Source organism: Gekko japonicus, unplaced genomic scaffold, assembly GCF_001447785.1.
Source record: "Gekko japonicus isolate JY-2015 unplaced genomic scaffold, Gekko_japonicus_V1.1 scaffold6476, whole genome shotgun sequence".
Classification (NCBI taxonomy): Eukaryota; Metazoa; Chordata; class Lepidosauria; order Squamata; family Gekkonidae; genus Gekko; species Gekko japonicus.
The window spans coordinates 9,027-26,145 of record NW_015167723.1 but is presented as its reverse complement, the minus strand read 5'-3'; the positions used below and the strand labels follow the sequence as shown (position 1 = coordinate 26,145).

The following is a 17,119-nucleotide window of genomic DNA, read 5'->3' as shown; positions in this document are numbered from 1 at the left end:
TACCTCTGATCTTGACTTTATACCGGACTCGGGCAGATCCCAGAGTTGCTGCTGCCAAGTCTAGCTTGAAAGTCTGGTTTTCCCATTTCGTGTAGCTGCTGGATCTTCTATAGTTTTGTTTAGTCTTGACTGGCAGCGATCCTGAGGGGTCTCGGTCCCACTTCCTTCAATTCCCCCACGCTGTTGGGGATCGGGGACTTACACCCCAGCAAAATGTTCTTTAGAAACACTTACTAGCTAGGCCTCAGCTGAGAGCCGTGTAGGGCAGGGCAGAGGAATGTGCCCTGTGACGTCCTCCTTATTGGGGAGGACTAGTTCCACTTTAAAAGTTCTCTTTATTTTGTTAAACAGGGTAGATTCTGCTGCCACCAGGAAATTTTAAGGATTTCCAAGTAAGCAGCAAAGGGGGTGGGGGTGACATTCTTTTGGCCTCGACTTCTTACCAGACTGGGGCAGATCCCAGAGTTGCTGCTGCCAAGTCAAGCTTGAAAGTCTGGTTTTCCCATTTCATATAGCTGCTGGATCTTTTATGGTTTTGTTTCGTCTGGCAGCGATTCTGCGGGGTCTCAGTCCCACTTCCTTGAATTCCCCCACGCTGTTGGGGATCGGGGACTTACACCCCAGTAAAACGTTCTTTAGAAAGACTTACTAGCTGGGCCTTAGCTGAGAGCCGTGTAGGTCCGGGCAGGGGGAAGGTGCCCGTTCACCTGTGCTGTGGTCCAGTGTCTGCTGCCAGCCCAGTGACTTCCCTTGTCATTTCCCACCACCACCAGGCGGTGTGCTGTCCGGATCACCTCCACTGCTGCCCCAGCGGCTTCCGTTGTGGCCCGTCGGCGGGCACCTGCGTGAAGGACGGGGAGAGCATCCCTTGGCTGGAGAAAAGGCCCGCAGTTGTGCACGTCGCAAGGAGCCCCTCATCCCCGTGGCTCTTGGTGCCTCCGGCTCTGGCCAGGCTGGTGAGATGCGATGACCAAACCAGCTGCCCCGATGGGCAGACCTGCTGCCAGCTGTCCTCAGGCAAATGGGGGTGCTGCCCTTTCGCACAGGTGAGCTTGTGGGAGTTTTTTTTTCTGCTGAGGCAGTGTGATGGAAGGCAAGATTTAGAATACTCTGGTCTTCTGTGCATTGGGTAGATAGGGTGGGTGAGTAGGGATGGGCATGAACCAGAAAAATGCCGTCTGTGTCAGTTTGTGGCTCCTGGCGAAACCACAAACCAAACCAGTTTGTGGTACATGGCCCCACAAACCCTGTTTGACTGAGGTCCCTTTCAGCGGGGTTTTGTGTAAAGAATGGCTGGACGGCAGGGAACACACAGCTGTTTTCCATGCTTTCTTGTGCAGTCCTTTTAAACTTGAAAGGGACTGCACAGGAAGGCACGGAACAGCTGTCGCACGAAACAGCTGTCTTTGTGGCTTTCGCCAGGAACAGAAAGCAGAGGCTTAAAGGGACTCAGAGGTCCTTTAAACCCCTGCTTTCTGCTCTATCCATGAACCGCCGTGGACTGCTTTAGGATTTTGCAGGAAGTTTGTGATGGTAGACCGGTCATGAACTTCAGTTTGCAAACCACAAACGGCAAAATTTGTGATGAATCTTGCTTTGCGATTGAGTTCGTGCCAATGGGTGAGTAGCAAGTAGGCGGTGGGGTGGGGTGGGACGGGACGGAGAGCCGATGAGTCAAGGCAGAGGGGATGCTGGATTCTCACATCTTGTTCTGAACCACGAAGCCAAACCTTCTCATCCCGCGGTCCCCACTCCTGCCTCCTGGGATGCCGCGTCTCTCTTCCCTGCAGGCTGTCTGCTGCGCCGACCACGTTCATTGCTGCCCCCAGGGTTACACCTGTGATGTGGCCAGCGGCAGCTGCCACGAGTCCTTGCGCGCCCTGCCTTGGGGACCCAAGCTCCCCGCTGCTGACCCGCTGCAGAACCGGGACGTCCGTTGCGACGACACCACCACCTGTGCGGAGGGGCAGACCTGCTGCAAGAGCAAGGCTGGCACCTGGAGCTGCTGCCAGCTGCCAAACGTGAGTGAAGCCGTGCCTGGCTCGAGACCCAGCTCTGGGTCAGGGTGCGTAGTTACATTCAGGGGTGGGGTGGGGTGGGACGGAGAGCCGGTGAGTCAAGGCAGAGGAGATGCTGGATTCTCTCATCTTGTTCTGAGCCACGAAGCCAAACCGTCTTGTCCCGCGGTCCCCACCCCTACCTCCTGTGATGCCGCGTCTCTCTTCCCCGCAGGCTGTCTGCTGTGCCGACCACGTGCATTGCTGCCCCCAGGGTTACACCTGTGATGTGGCCAGCGGCAGCTGCCACGAGTCCTTGCGCGCCCTGCCTTGGGGACCCAAACTTCCCGCTGCTGACCCGCTGCAGAACCGGGACGTCCGTTGCGACGACACCACCAGCTGTGCAGAGGGGCAGACCTGCTGCAAGAGCAAGGCTGGCACCTGGAGCTGCTGCCAGCTGCCAAATGTGAGTGAGTGAAGGCGTGCCCGGCTCGAGGCCCAGCTCTGGGTCAGGGTGCGTGGTTAAATTCAGAGGACTTGGAAGTGTTGTGACCGGTTGGTTATTTAAGCTCCATTTCTGTTGTTGTTGTTTCTAGTATGACATTGCACAAGGCTGGCATCTCTCTCTCTCTCTGCCCCTGCAGGCTGTTTGCTGTGCGGACCACCAGCACTGCTGCCCCTCAGGCTACACTTGCAACCTGAAAGCCCAGACTTGCGAGAAGCAGCAGCAGCCCCAGTCCCCGACAGCCGAGGGAGTGCAGGCCTCGGTCTCGCTGAGTCCGCCACGTGCCGCCACGTCTGGCCGCGATGTGCCCTGTGACGCTCAGCACTACTGCCACGACCGCCAGACCTGCTGCCAGACGAGCACAGGATGGGCGTGCTGCCCGTACAACAAGGTTGGTGTGCCCGGGCTGTGGAGGACGGTTGGCGGGAGGTGATTGGGCAGGAGTTCAAATTGGGATAGTTAGTGTGAGCCAGCTCACAGTTTTTTAGCCTCCGGCTCATACATTTTTGTCTTAGCTCAGGGAGGAAGGCTCCAGAGCAAACTAATTTATGCAGCAGCCAAATCGCTCACTCACAACTTTAATGCCAGGAGCTCACAAAGTGGACTTTTCGCTCACAAGACTTCACAGCTTAGAGGGAGCATTGCTTGTAGGCCCTGGGCCACAGCCAGGTGGTATCCCTAGATGCTTTATCCTTTTGTGAGCTGGTTCATGGCCCCTTTGCACGAAGAGACTCATGCGAGTGTCCAGCGCTCACAATCAAGAGTCGTGTCTTGCAGAGGGAAGTTCCAGAACACCCTGTTCTATCTTTTCTGATAGGGATGGATTCGTATTGGTTCTGTCTTCTCTTATGGGGATGGGTTCGTATTGGTTTGTGAGCCACTTAAAATTTGAACCCCTGCTTTCTGCTCCCTGCGAAAAGCCATGGGGAGCAGAAAGCGAACGATTTAAGCCCCTGCTTTCTGTGCTTCACGAACCACGTTAAAATTTGTGGAGGTTCATGGCAGCTCTTCAGTTCGCAAACATCACAAACCGGCCAGAATTCGTGACGAGGTTTAGTTTGTGATCCAGTTCGTGCCCATCCCTGTTCTCTGAGCAAGGGGCAGGGGTCGGCTCAAGGTTATTATATCCTCCCCCGCCCCAGAGGTATGCCATCACCTGCTGGGCCATCACCACTGCTTGCCAAGTCTCAGGGGCCTTTGGCTCAGATCCAGCTGGTGGCTGCGCAGGCCCAGGCCCATCCCTGTTCTCTGAGCAAGGGGCAGGCCCAGCAGATGATGCCAGTCACGCCCCTTGGCCACTTTTGAGATGGGAGGAAGCCAAGTCTCTGCGGGGCATCAGCGCTCTCCTCGCACAGTGCCCACTTGAGGAGTCACTTGGGCGGCTTGGCTTCAGAACTGGCCCTGGCAAGGCAGAGACACCCCTTGCTGAGGCTGTCTGGCATCCCATCTGCTCCCTTCCTGAGCATTAGTGGGCTGTGGGAAGCTGAAACCGGACTGGCCCGAGTGCCCCCTTTGGTTTGCTGTATGGCAGCGGTTTCATAAGGAATATTATGCCCACATTCATGGTGGATTGGTCTGTATTTTGGCCTTTGGCTTTGCAAGGCTGAACCCTGCATCTCCTGTGGCTCCTGTCACGGCTCAGGTGGGGCTGTCACCTGACGCTGCCACCACTCTGGATTTAGGATCCCCTGAGAAGGCCCAGAGCACCCTCCCAAGACATTCCGACATCCCTTTTGGCCGAATAATAGGCGTGAGGACCAGGCAGAGTAAACAACAAGGAAAAGGTTTATTTTATAGGAGGTCAAATAAACAAGGTGCAGGAATAATAGCAGTAAGTGGGTGAAAAGAAAAGGAATCAAACGCCCTAACGCGTCTGACTATACGGCCCCTAGCTCACTATCTCCAGTGGCTTTAGACTACTCACCCTTCCCTCGGGATGAGGGTTTCTTCCCCATAGCAGCCTCTCGCTCTCACCCTGTCCCTTGGGAAGAAGAACAGCTTTTTCTCTTGCACCAGTTCTTTTAGTATAAGTCCCCTTTCTCTGTGATTGGCTCATTTTGGCTCCAAAACCTCTCAGAGGCTTCTGGGAGTTGTAGGCCTGGCCTCCTCCCACTGCTACACAGGCTCCCCGGGCCTGCTAGGCCCTACTGGCACAGTCCAGATCATGACAGCTCCTCTCTCCACACCATCCTTTTTCCTCAGGCACTGCCTGCTGGAAGCTCTTAGGACTTTCTCTCCCCCCACCTTCCTTGTTTTAGTGGCATGGCTGGTTGTTCTTTTTTAATTGGAAGGTACTTTAAGGAGCTGCGGTGGCTCAAGTGGTGAAGACGCTGAACTGCAGGCTGTGGAAGGTCAGTAGTTCAGCAGTTCGAGACCCGAGTGTGCCGCATGACGGAGTGAGCTCCCGTCTCTAGTTCCAGCTCCTGCCAACCTAGCAGTTCGAAAGCAAGAAATTGCAAGTAGATAAATAGGTACCGCTTTGGTGGGAAGGGAACAGCGTTCCGTGCGCCTTGGTGTTTAGTTATGCCGGCCACATGACCACGGAAACGTCTTCGGACAGCGCCGGCTCTTCGGCTTGGAAACGGAGATGAGCGCCGCAACCCTAGAGTCGGACTCGACTGGCTTTCGAGCAAGGGAACCTTTACCTATTTTTACTTTAAGGATGCGGTCGAGCCAATATGGCCTGTGGAAGCATTCCCAGGGGGCTGAAAACAGGGTGTTCCCCCCTCCCGCCTCCAAAAGAGTTCTTCCTCTTGACTCGTAAGCCTCTTTGGACTCCACACACCCCTGACTCCTTGACATAACCTTTGTTCCTCTGTCTCCTCCCTCTCCCCACCAGGGATCCTGTTGCTCTGATAAGCGCCACTGCTGTCCCTTCGGCTTCCGCTGCTCCTCCTCAGGGCTGCAGTGCCTTCGGAAAGGGCCCCTCCGCTGGGACGCCGACGTGCTCTCCTCACGCTCCAAGCAAGCCCTCCCGCTGCTCTGAAGTGCCTTTTGGGGTGTGCTCGCCCCAAGATTGAGGTGGGAGTGAGCTGTGCTTCTCCAGGGAGGAATGCGAGACACGGGAACAATGTCTGCCACGTTGCTGTTCCAGCTATTGGGGGGGGGGCAACTCCTGCCGACTTGCCCCGGCCTACAGGGGAGGCAGGCAGCCATCTTTCCTTCCTGGCACTGTCTACAGTAACAAGCCCACTCTCGTGGCTTGTCCGTAACTCCTTGCCCTGCTGTGGGGTCCACGACCACAATCAAGACAGCTGTTTGGACTCTGGGGAAAGTTGACCTTTCCGGCCAAGGCGTTTTGTGGGCACCCCGTCTTTTTGCTTTGCTGCTCTCGACCCTGGATTGTTTTTAAAAAAATTTCATGAACTTCTTTTAATAATCAGTTTGGCACTGGATTGGCAGCTGGGGAGAGGCTGCTTGCCCTCCCAGGCACATTCTCTCTTGCTGAACATGTTACGAGATTGCTCCTGGGCTTTTGAAATGTTGTGATGTTCCCTGCGTGTGTGTGTGTTGTTTCTCTAAACACCCCTCCCTCCGCCCTGGTTTTAAACTAGCAACCACAACACTGCTGTGCATGGAAAAACCAGCCTGGCAATTTGTGAATCTGACTTGCAGCCCTGGGGCAGGGTTGGGAGAGGAGGAGATGTGGGTGGGTCTGGTTTTGTGCAACTAAGAGAAAGTTGATAAAGGCCACTGCTTGTTACCTCCCAGCGTGTCTCACCTTCTCCCCCCGCCCCCCCATGCAGGGCAACCACATTCTGTTCCCTTCCCTCCGTCTCAATGCTGATCAGGCTCCACATTTAGGGGGGAGGGGGGAGGAGCTAATTTAGTTATCAAATTCTGATGCTGTGTGTTCATGTTGCCAGTGGAAAAATCCAATAAATGATTGATTTTAAAAAGCAAGTGTCAAGTGTGAGAGTGGAGGAACGCTTTTGAAGAGCAAGTCTGGTCTTAACGCATGCCGGGACAGAGCAAGGCACAAACACTGAGTGAAGCTGACCGCCAGCTGGAGCAGAACTCGCATCTGGGTACTCTACAAGGTGGCAGAAACTGCCCTGAGCGGCTACTGCTGAGCCCCAAACTCTTCTGCTCCAAAAATACAGACGTCTCAGTTATCAGGTAGGCAGCTCAGCCCAGGAAAAGTATTGCTCCCTTGAACAATTTCCAAGACTGGGACACCAGCCAGGGAGGCAGTGGGGCCCTTGGACGACCAAGGGGTAAAAGGAGTACTGAAGGACGATAGGGAAATGGCTGAGAAGCTGAATGCATTTTTTGCCTCTGTCTTCACTGTGGAAGATGAGAAGTGCTTGCCCACTCCAGAATTGTTGATTTCGGGAGGGGTAGTGAAAGACCTGTGTCAGATTGAGGTGACGAGAGAGGAGGTCCTAAAACTGATAGACAACTTAAAAACTGATAAATCACCAGGCCCAGATGGCATACATCCGACAGTTCTGAAAGAACTCAAATGGTAGCTAGTGTCAATCCCATCTTTAAAAAGGGTTCCAGAGGAGATCCGGGAAATTACAGCCCAGTCAGACTGACATCGATACCAGGTAAGTTGGTAGAAACTGTTATTAAGGAAAGAATTAGTAGGCACATTGATGAACAAAACCTACTGAGGCAGACTCGGCATGGGTTCTGTTAGTGTTTTTTGAGGGAGTGAACAAACATGTGGACAAGGGGGACCCAATAGATGTTGTTTACCTTGACTTCCAGAAAGCTTTTGATAAAGTTCCTCATCAAAGGCTCCTAAGTAAGCTCAATAGTCACAGGAGAAAAGGACAAGTCCTCTTGTGGATCAAAAACTGGCTAATTAGTAGGAAACAGAGAGTGAGTATAAATGGGCAATTTTCTCAGTGGAGGGTGGTAAGCAGTGGGGTACCGCAGGATCAAAGGGATCTGTCGAGGATGGGCAAGTGGGTGTCAACATGGCAAATGGGGTTCAATGTGGCCAAGTGCAAGGTGATGCACATTGGAGCCAAAAATCCTAACTATAAATACACATTGATGGGGTCCGAACTGGCAGAGACTGACGAAGAGAGATCTCGGAGTCCTAGCAGATAACTCAATGAAAATGTCTAGACAGTATACAACTGCAATAAAAAAGGTCAACGCTATGCTGGGGATTATTAGGAAGGGAATTGAAAACAAATCAGCGAGTATCATAATGCCCCTATATAAATCAATGGTGCCACCTCATTTGGAATACTGTGTACAATTCTGGTCACCACACCTCAGAAAGGATATTATAGCATTGGAAAAAGTGCAGAAAAGGGCAACTCGAATGATAAAAGGGTTGGAACACTTTCCCTATGAAGAAAGGATAAAACACTTGGGGCTCTTTAGCTTGGAGAAACGACGACTGAGGAGTGACATGATCGAGGTTTATAAGATTATGCATGGGATAGAGCAAGTGGAGAAAAGTACTTTTCTCCCTTTCTCAGAATACCAGAACTCGTGGGCACTCCATGAAATAGCTGAGCAGTCCGGTTAAAACAGATAAAAGGAAGTACTTCTTCACCCAAAGAGTGATTAACACGTGGAATTCACTGCCCCAGGAGGTGGTAGCGGCTACAAGCATGGACGGCTTCAAAAGGGAATTAGATAAGCATATGGAGCAAAGGTCCATCAGTGGCTATTAGCCACAAGGTATAGATAGGAACTTTCAGGCTGGGGCAAGGGATGCTCTGTATTGTTGGTGCTTGGGGGGGGGCAACAGTGGGAGGGCTTCTCACGTCCTGGACCCCCTGATGGCACCTGGTATTTCTGGCCACTGTGTGACACACAGTGTTGGACTGGAGGGGCCATTGGCCTGATCCAACATTGGCTTCTCTTACGTTCTTATATTCTTATGGTTGTGATTGCTTTGCAGTCCAAGCGGGTGGCACCTGCCTTAGTACTCAACAGTTGGCCTCAGGGCTGATCCCAGGTCACACAACAAAGCACATCTCACAAAACACATCCTGCCTTCCAGCCCGGGACTGAGGGAGGGGGCATCGCTCCCCCCCGGAGCCCCCATGGCTATGGGCCTGGCCAGGTCAGACTAGCTAAGCAGGGGTCGTTTCGTAGAAAAAGAGCTAGGGGAACTCATTAGCACAACTCATTAGCATATGCCACACCCCCTGACATCACCGGAAGTGTGTCATAAGGCCACACACCCCGCGCCCAACGGTCCCAGCCGCCACCGCCGGCCTTGCAGCTCCACTGCCGAGCCCCATGAGGGGCCCGGCGGTGGACCTGCAAGGCCGGCGGGAGTGCAAGGAAGCCCCGCGAAGGCCCTCCCTGGCCCCAGGCAGGCAGGGGTGGGGAGAGGCAGGGAGGAAGCAACTTACCCTCCCTCTTCTCCTGCCTCCTCCTGGCTGAATGAGGGCCAGAAGCGGGGCGGCCGGAAGCGGGGGGCGGGGCTTCGTCATGTGCCCCGCCCCCCGTACCTCACTCGGGGGAACTGCGATCCCCCCCGAAATGACCTCTGTAGCTAAGATGGATTTAGAAGGGCCACTGAGAATTCTGAAGAGGATAAAGGCGGGAAGAATGCCGGAAGCGGCACCTAGACCATAAGGATAAGACTGCAGGTGAGAAGACAGCTCTCCTGCTAACTGTTGGCCAATCCTTAGGGGCGACTGCAGCTGAGGGCCACATCAGCAGGATTAAGTCCTGCTCAGGCAGCTGGAAATGGAGGAATTGAGTTTACAGGCGGAGCAGCAAAAACGAGCTCGAGAGGGAGGAGCGGCTACAGGAGAGAAGGGAGAACAGGCCAGAGGAGGAGAGAAAAGCCTGCAGGCAAGAGCTGGTGAGGCAGGAGAAGACGGCTAAATTTGCAGATGACATGAAGTTGTTCAGGGTGGTGAGAACCAGGGAGGATTGTGAGGCACTCCAAAGGGATCTGTCGAGGATGGGCGAGTGGGCGTCAACGTGGTTAAATGTGGCCAAGTGCTAAGTGATGCACATTGGAGCCAAAAATCCTAACTACAAATACACACTGATGTCAAAAGTTGCTGATATCATGGATGTTTATCAGTGGTCAATGAAAATGTCCAGACAGTGTGCAACTTCAGTGAAAAAAGGCCAACGCTATGCTGGGGATTATTAGGAAGGGAACTGAAAACGAATCAGCCAGTATCATAATGGCCCTGTATAAATCGATGGTGCGTCCTCATTTGGAATACTGTGTACAGTTCTGGTAACCACACCTCAAAAAGGATATTATAGCATTGGGAAAAGTGCAGAAAAGGGCGACTAGAATGATAAAAGGGTTGGGATACTTTCCCTATGAAGAAAGGTTACAACGCTTGGGGCTCCTTAGCTTGGAGAAACGACAGCTGAAGTATGATGTGATCGAGGTTTATAAGATTATGCATGGGATAGAGTAGGTAGAGAAAGAGGTACTTTTCTCCCTTTCTCACAATACAAGAACTTATGGGCACTCCATGAAATTGCTGAGCAGGTGGGAGGTGCTGGGTATTCTGTATTCTTGGTGCTGGGGATGGGGGAGTCAATAGTGGGAGGGCTTCTAGTGTCCTGGCCCCACTGCTTGGACCTCCTGATGGCACCTGGTATTTCTGGCCACTGTGTGACAGAGAGTTGGACTGGATGGGCCATTGGCCTGATCCAACACTGGCTTCTCTTATGTTCTTGTGCAAGAGGAAAAGCAGAAACGAACTCAACATGATGTGCCTGCAAGCGGAACAAAGCAGTAAAATAAGTTACCCCCAAAGGTTTTTCTCCATACAAGGAGGGGGAAGACCCCTCAGTATATCTTAAATTTTTTTGAGAAAGCGGCTATGCAGTGTGGGGTGGCAGAGGCAGATGATACCTCCTACCTCTGTAGCATCCTAACTGGGGGCCTGGCTGCTGTCTACCACGGCGTGCCCGGCGGGGGAGGGGGGAGTAACTTTTAAAGATTTCAAAGCCACAGTTTTTAAACTGTTCAAACTGGGGGTGGGTCACTTCCGGAAGCAATTTTGGGGCTTATCCCTACAGCAGTGCAGAACCCATTCTGAGTATGTGGTGAAACTGAGATGGGGAGGAGACGGGTGGAAGAAGCAAAAGCCGGGGACTTTGAGGCTTTGTTCCAGTTGTGTGGTCCTTGTTGTTGTTGTTGAGTCGCACGGTCAAGTCCGACTCTTCACGACCCCATGGACCACATCACGCCAGGCCCTCCTGTCTTCCGCTGTCCTCCGGAGTTTGCTCAATTTCATGTTCGTTGCCTAGACGACACTGTCTACTCATCTCATCCTTTGCCGTCCCCGTCTTCTTTGACCTTCAATCTTTCCCAGCATCAGGGTCTTCTTCTCCAGGGAGTGCTCCCTTCTCATTGGGTGGCCAAAGTATTTGAGCTTCAGTTCCATTATCTGGCCTTCCAGGGAACAGTCAGAGTTGATTTCTTTTAGGATTGACTGATTTGATCTTCTTGCAGTCCGAGGGACTCTCAAGAGTCTTCTCCAGCACCATAATTCGAAAGCATCTATTCTTCGGCGCTCAGCCTTCCTTATAGTCCAGCTCTTGCAGCCATACAGTACTACTGGGAATACCATCGCTTTGACCATACCAACTTTTGTTGGCAGAGTGATGCTGTCAAGGTTTGCCATCGCTTTCCTCCCCAGGAGCAGGCATCTTTTAATTTCATGGCTTCAGTCACCATCTGCAGTGATCTTGGATCCCAGGAGCGTGAAGTCTGTTACTGCTTCCACGACTTCCCCTTCTATTTGCCAAGGAGTGATGGGGCCGGATGCCATGATCTTAGTTTCAAGCCCACTTTTGCGCTCTCCTCTTTCACTCTGAGCAAGAGGCTCTTTAGGTCCTCTTCACTTTCTGCCATTAGAGTGGTATCGTCTGCGTATCTGAGGTTGTTGATCTTTTCCCCAGCAATCTTAATTCCCTCTTGTAATTCATCCAGGCCAGCATTTCGCATGATGTATTCTGCATATATATTAAATAAGCAAGGTGACAATATACATCCTTGTCGTACTCCTTTTCCTATGCTAAACCAATCAGCTGTTCCATATCCGGTTCTTATTGTCGCTTCTTGACCCTTATACAGGTTTCTCAAGAGACGTGTGGTGCTAGGCCAATTTTATTCCAAACTCCCCGGGGGGAGCTGAAGTGTCTGGTAAAGAACAAAAAGCCCCGAAATGCCACAGAAATTGCAGATGAGCTGGTGCTGAAGAGGGGAGGAGTTGGACTGGAGGGACTTCCTATTGGGTATTGTAAATAAGAAGCGGGAGACTGAACAGTTATGAAGGTGCACAGAGAATTTATATAGTTATAAAGGAGAATATATACAGAGATATTTACAGGCTATTGAACAGCATGTCGTGCCTTAGTCCATGAGAACTTAGTCCCAGTTTACTAAGCTGATAGCTATTATGCTAAACCCCAGCCAATCTCTAACAAGGTGATGTAATCACTAGCTCTAACAAGCCCTGAAAGAGCAACACCTGCTAGAAAACACCTGGCTGTAATTACATGATTATTAGCATGACAGCTAGGTCTGACAAACAGATCAAACTGATCTATAGTAACTGCTTGCTACCTCTATCACTCTGACATAAATCTCAACACTTTCCAGTTGGGGAAAGAAGGGAAGGGACTCCAGAGGGGTGGGAAGGCAGATACCCCACCAAAAAGGGGGAGGGGCTTCTGTCCAGGCAGAGGTTAAGAACGCCCCAGATTTGGCTAATTGGAACCAGCCGCAGGTTAGGACCTGCTATAATTGTGGAGGGGCAGGCCACTTACTAGCTGCCTGTCCTCAGTTACAAGCTGAGACCTCCAAAACATCAGCCACCCAAAAGGTGAAAGGAGCCAAGGGGCTGTAATTAACCATGAGTGCCACTTGGTCACCATGAGGCCAGCAGAAGCCTGAGGGAACATACAGAGAGACAACCAAGTTGTCCGGGGATATGCTGACACAGGCTCCTCTGTAACCCTAGCAAGGTGTCCAAAACTTATATTTTGCCCAACATGGCATTCAAAATCCAGGGGGGGCCCCTCACTGTTCCTGTCATACGGATTCCTGTGGAATGGAGAGGGCTGGTAGGCCTCGGCAAGGTGGCAGTTGTGGAGAACCAACCCTACCCTGTGATCACTGGCTGGAATATCCTTGTTGGCCAGTCTTCAGGGAACATGGTAAGAGGCGGCCATACTCTAGAAGGTCTTTGAGAAGGCCGGCTTTCCACCAACCAGGGGGGAGGAAGTGGGTCAAGTTGCGGTGGGTCAAGTTGTGGTGGCGCAGGCAGTAAAAAGCCCGCAAGATAATCCATCAACTGCCTTAGGCAGTTCGAATCCCACCGTGGCCGGGGTGAGCTCCCGGCCCTCATCCTAGCTCCCGCCTACCCAGCAGTTCGAAAGCTTAGCAAGTAGATAAATGGGTACCTGCCTTAGGTGCAGGGGGGCACCCGCCTCCGGTGCAAAGCGGCAACGAAAGAAGAACTATGTTGCTGGCGGGAGGCGACGGTGGTGAAGGTGGAGCGATCCCGCGAAAAAAGAACATGGCGGCGAGTCGACGGCAAGCAGCTGGCATAGTGGGCGGGGACTGGTCCAGGATCGCGGCGATGCAGCGACGCAGCATGGCTGAAGCCAATCGGACAGAGGCCAGTGCAGCAAGTCGTCGCACAGTCGCGGGCTTTGGGAACTTCCCCTGAAGGAGCCGCTGCAGAGCCGCGCCGAACCACCACGAGGAAGCCACAGGAATATCAAAGCCGGCGGGGTGCCTGGTAGGCAATCACCTTCCCTACATTGTGTGGCCCTAGCTAGGAAGTTTAAATACCCGTGTAAACCGCTCAGAGCCTCCGGGATGGAGTGGTATAGAAATTGAATAAATAAAAAATTAATAAATAAGTTACTGTGGGAGAAGGGAGAGGCCATGTGACCCTGGAGGGGGAGGGCCAGCTAATCTTCAGACCCTGAGGGAGAGATTTCCCAAGAGGGGGAAGGGTGCATTTCCCCCCAGGTGCAGCTGTGGGTCTTCCTAGAGTGGAAGAGGCTCTGTCTCACTTCAGTGCGGTGACGGCTGAGGCGACAGAGGAGGAAGGATGCAGTTTCACCCAGAGGCGGCAGGACGCGGTGGGTTTTCCTGGTGAGGAAGAGAATCTGTCTGGCTTCGGTGACGTGCATGCCGGGGAGGGAGAAGGTAAGGAATCCACAGGAGTTCTTGAGTGCAGCAAGGCTAGGGGCTCGGGGGGACGGGAGTGGTTCCTGGAGGAAGTCCGAGGTGACCTTAGGTTGGAACCAGTTCACCAAGTAGCTGTGGATCAGGAAGTGTGATTTTCTGAGACTCTCTCAGAGCAAGTTGTTTGGAAGCAAGGCAGACAGGAGTCCTGGGAGGCAGGTAGACAGCTTGTGGTTCCTGAGAAGGACAGAGGAAGAGCCATGGAGTTCAGGTGCAGGGCAGCTGGGACTCATGAAGCCCAGGATTCTTGCGGGCCCAAGTGGACACTGGACATGAGAGACTGTGAGTCTAATCACAGAGTTGGAAGGGACCTCCAGGGTCATCTAGTCCAACCCCCTGTGCATAAATACCTCCCCGCAACACCACTGCTCCATACCCAGAATATGACAAAAAACCTTCAGGATCTCCAGCCAAACTGGCCTGGAGAAAAAAATGTTTCCTGATGTGATTTGCCAGGGAGTGGGGAAGAGTGACTGCGAGGTCGGGGCACCTACGCAGTCTCCTCCTATTCTGGGAGAATTCGGGAGGACTGGTGGGGGCTGCTGGATCTTGGAAGGGAGAGAGAACCTTGAGACTGAGAAATCAGTGGTAGGTTGTGTCACGTACTTTTGAGAATGGCTGAAGAATCATAGAATGGTAGAGTTGGAAGGGACCTTGCAGGTCATCTAACCCAACCCCCTGCACTCTGCAGGAGCATAGCTGAAAGATAGCCCTACAACATACCCGAAAGATGGTCGTCCAGCCTCCGCTTGAAAACGTCCAGCGAAGGAGCATCCACCACCTCCCGAGGCAGACTGTTCCACTGCTCAACCACTCTTACAGTCAGGAAGTTTCTCCTGATATTTAGCTGGTATCGACTCCCTTGTAATTTCCACCCATTAGATCTAGTCTTGCAATCCGGAGCAAGAGAGAATAGATCTGCTCCATCTTCTACACGACAGCCCTTCAAATACTTGAAGACTGCAATCGTGTCCCCTCTAAGCCTTCTCTTTCCCAGGCTAAACATACCCAACTCTTTCAGCCTTTCCTCCTAAGACTTGGATTCCAACCCTCTCACCATCCTGGTTGCCCTCTTCTGGACACGCTCGAGCTTGTCAACATCCTTCCTAAAACGTGGTGCCCAAAACTGGACACAGGACTCCAGGTGAGGCCAGACCATAGCAGAATAGAGCGGAACTACCACCTCCCGCGATGTGGACACAATGGTTCTTCTGTGAATGCACCCTAAGAAGATGGGGAGTGTTGTTAGGGAGAATGTGGCAAAGGCCAGGATGAACCAGAGAAGCTGGAATGACAAGTCTGCCAGGTCTCTGACTTTTGAGCTAGGAAGCAGCAAGGTGGGGGGTTTTGTTGGGTGTTACAAGTCAAAACACTTCAGTATTTACAGGGTTAATGATGTTTGTTATGATCAACAGGAAGTCACATGTTTGTTTGTAACCAATCTGTTTAGACAATAGAATGCCTGGGAACTTTGGAGCTAACTTGCTAGTCTGATTGGAAACCAAGGTGTCAAGTATTTAGCATATTGGCTTCTCTTTCCTCTCTTTGTTCTGACTGAGAAGGAGACGCCATTCTCTTCCCATTTTACCTTTTAGCTGTAAGGATGTAGCCATATTAGCTCTTTGTTATTTTCATATCCTGTGTACCTTTTCCCCATGTTAGGTTTATAGTAAACTTTTATATTTTAAAACACACCATGCTCAGTCTCTTAATACTCTGCTGACTTACTCAAAAAGAATCCCATCAGTTTTTCTGCCTTTGCACCCTAGGAAGCTGGTAGCTGCAGGGGAAAGGCCTCGTGTGTGTCAGGTCGCCCATCAATCAACGAGTCGCTTCTCTGTTAAGAGGGAACTTTATTGAAAGGATGATTCACTAACAAGGTTTCTGATTAGAATAACATGGAGAGAACCGTACAGGTCATATGAAAAGAATTCAAACAACCCTTGGACCAATGGGTCAGGGAGAAATAAGCGCCAAAGGGCTGGGAACCCAAACGGTCCATGTAACCAAAACATTCCCGTTCCCAGGCTGTTAGCAAAAGTTGAGTCCAAGCAAACTAAAGCAAAACGTCTTATCTTCCCACCTGTCCTTGAAGTGTTGTGCGTTTCTCTAACAAGCTGTTTCGTGCGAACAGGCGCCTAGGTTGCTAGGTAACTACTATAAACACATGAAGCCCGTTACAGAAAGCAAAGCAGGATTAATTAGGAACCTATAGGTCAGGCATCTATATGCCTGATGCTAATATGACAGCTTGCTGACATTGTGTCTGCTGATTGGATAGGCAGTGCCTATCCAATGTGGTCTCTAGGGAAAGGTTAGGAGAAAGGACGAAGGATGTTCATGCAAACAGGTGGAAACTTGATCTTGAGAGGGAAACGGTAGGGCTGGGCCCGGCAGAGAAGGGAGGAGGAGGTGGGGAGCCAGATGAAAGCCTGGCTTTGGCTCAGTTTTCTCGAGTGGTTAGCAAATCTGACTTTTCAGAGCAGACAGAGAATCTCTTCCGTTGTACTTCAGTGTGAGACTGGTTTCAGGGGGGAACCAGGGAAAATGGATGTGACTTGGCATGAAATAGACACACAGGGTCTCACCTGCCTGCCAGGTGCCCCCCCCCCTTACAGATCAGAGCAGCATGACAAGGCCAGGATCCTGCCTCCCCTTTCCGTCCTCAGGTTGCCTTAATGGACTACAGTGTCAGGTCCCCACAGCAAACAACGTAGTACACACTTGCAGGAAGGTTTTACTTTATTGAAGCCATGAAGCACTAGAACAGGATCACTGTTCAGAATAACGAAGGTCGAGGTGCATGAAAGGATAAGACAAGTCAATAATTACACTAGCCAATGGATATGGTTCCCCCGCGCGGCCAAGAGGTCCCGCTCGCGCTCAAGCCCTGAGAAGCAACGGCTCCTTAACTATAAACAATTATTCTATTCCCACCACTACTGCTCATTACAGACTAAGCTAAGCCGTCTGTGCTCTTCCACCTGTGGCCTTTGCGAGATAGCGTTACATCAAAGCAAGACTAGCATTCATGGAAAGGAATGCATTCTAATGGGAAGATGTGCGCATGACAGGCTGAACGCACTTGCGAGGCTGGGGGGGGGGAAGGGTAACATACATACACAGGAAAGAACCTTTGGCAGCTTGCTGACATACAGCTGGGTTTATGGCATTTCTTCAGCGTGGAAACTAGAAGGAATCGTGAAGCAGCAGGAGAGCCGAGCCCCTTCTTTTTGACCAGCCTGTGGCCAGGAATCTCGTAGAAAAAATGTTGTTGCCTTTATAGTCAACAAGAGAGTGCAAAAGTCAGTACTGGGATACAGTCTCAAAAATGACAGAATGATTTCGGTCCGATTCCAAGGCAAACCATTAAACATCACAGTAATCCAAGTCTATGCCCCAACCACTGATGCAGAAGAGGCTGAAGTGGACCGGTTCTATGAAGACCTA

General features: G+C 51.7%; 1 protein-coding gene across 1 annotated transcript in view; it reads left to right on the top strand.

The window, feature by feature from the left end:
• Positions 1–6,374, top strand: part of LOC107112948 (granulins-like) — a gene marked incomplete at its 5' end in the record, with an annotated part of 7,845 nt that extends 1,471 nt beyond the window's left edge. Inside the window, 5 exons of the mRNA XM_015414158.1 lie at positions 774–1,046; positions 1,791–2,021; positions 2,233–2,463; positions 2,642–2,893; positions 5,342–6,374. Of these exons, the coding sequence (XP_015269644.1) occupies positions 774–1,046; positions 1,791–2,021; positions 2,233–2,463; positions 2,642–2,893; positions 5,342–5,488 (1,134 nt within the window). The remainder of the gene's footprint in view (positions 1–773; positions 1,047–1,790; positions 2,022–2,232; positions 2,464–2,641; positions 2,894–5,341) is intronic.
• Between the last annotated feature and the right edge of the window lie 10,745 nt (positions 6,375–17,119).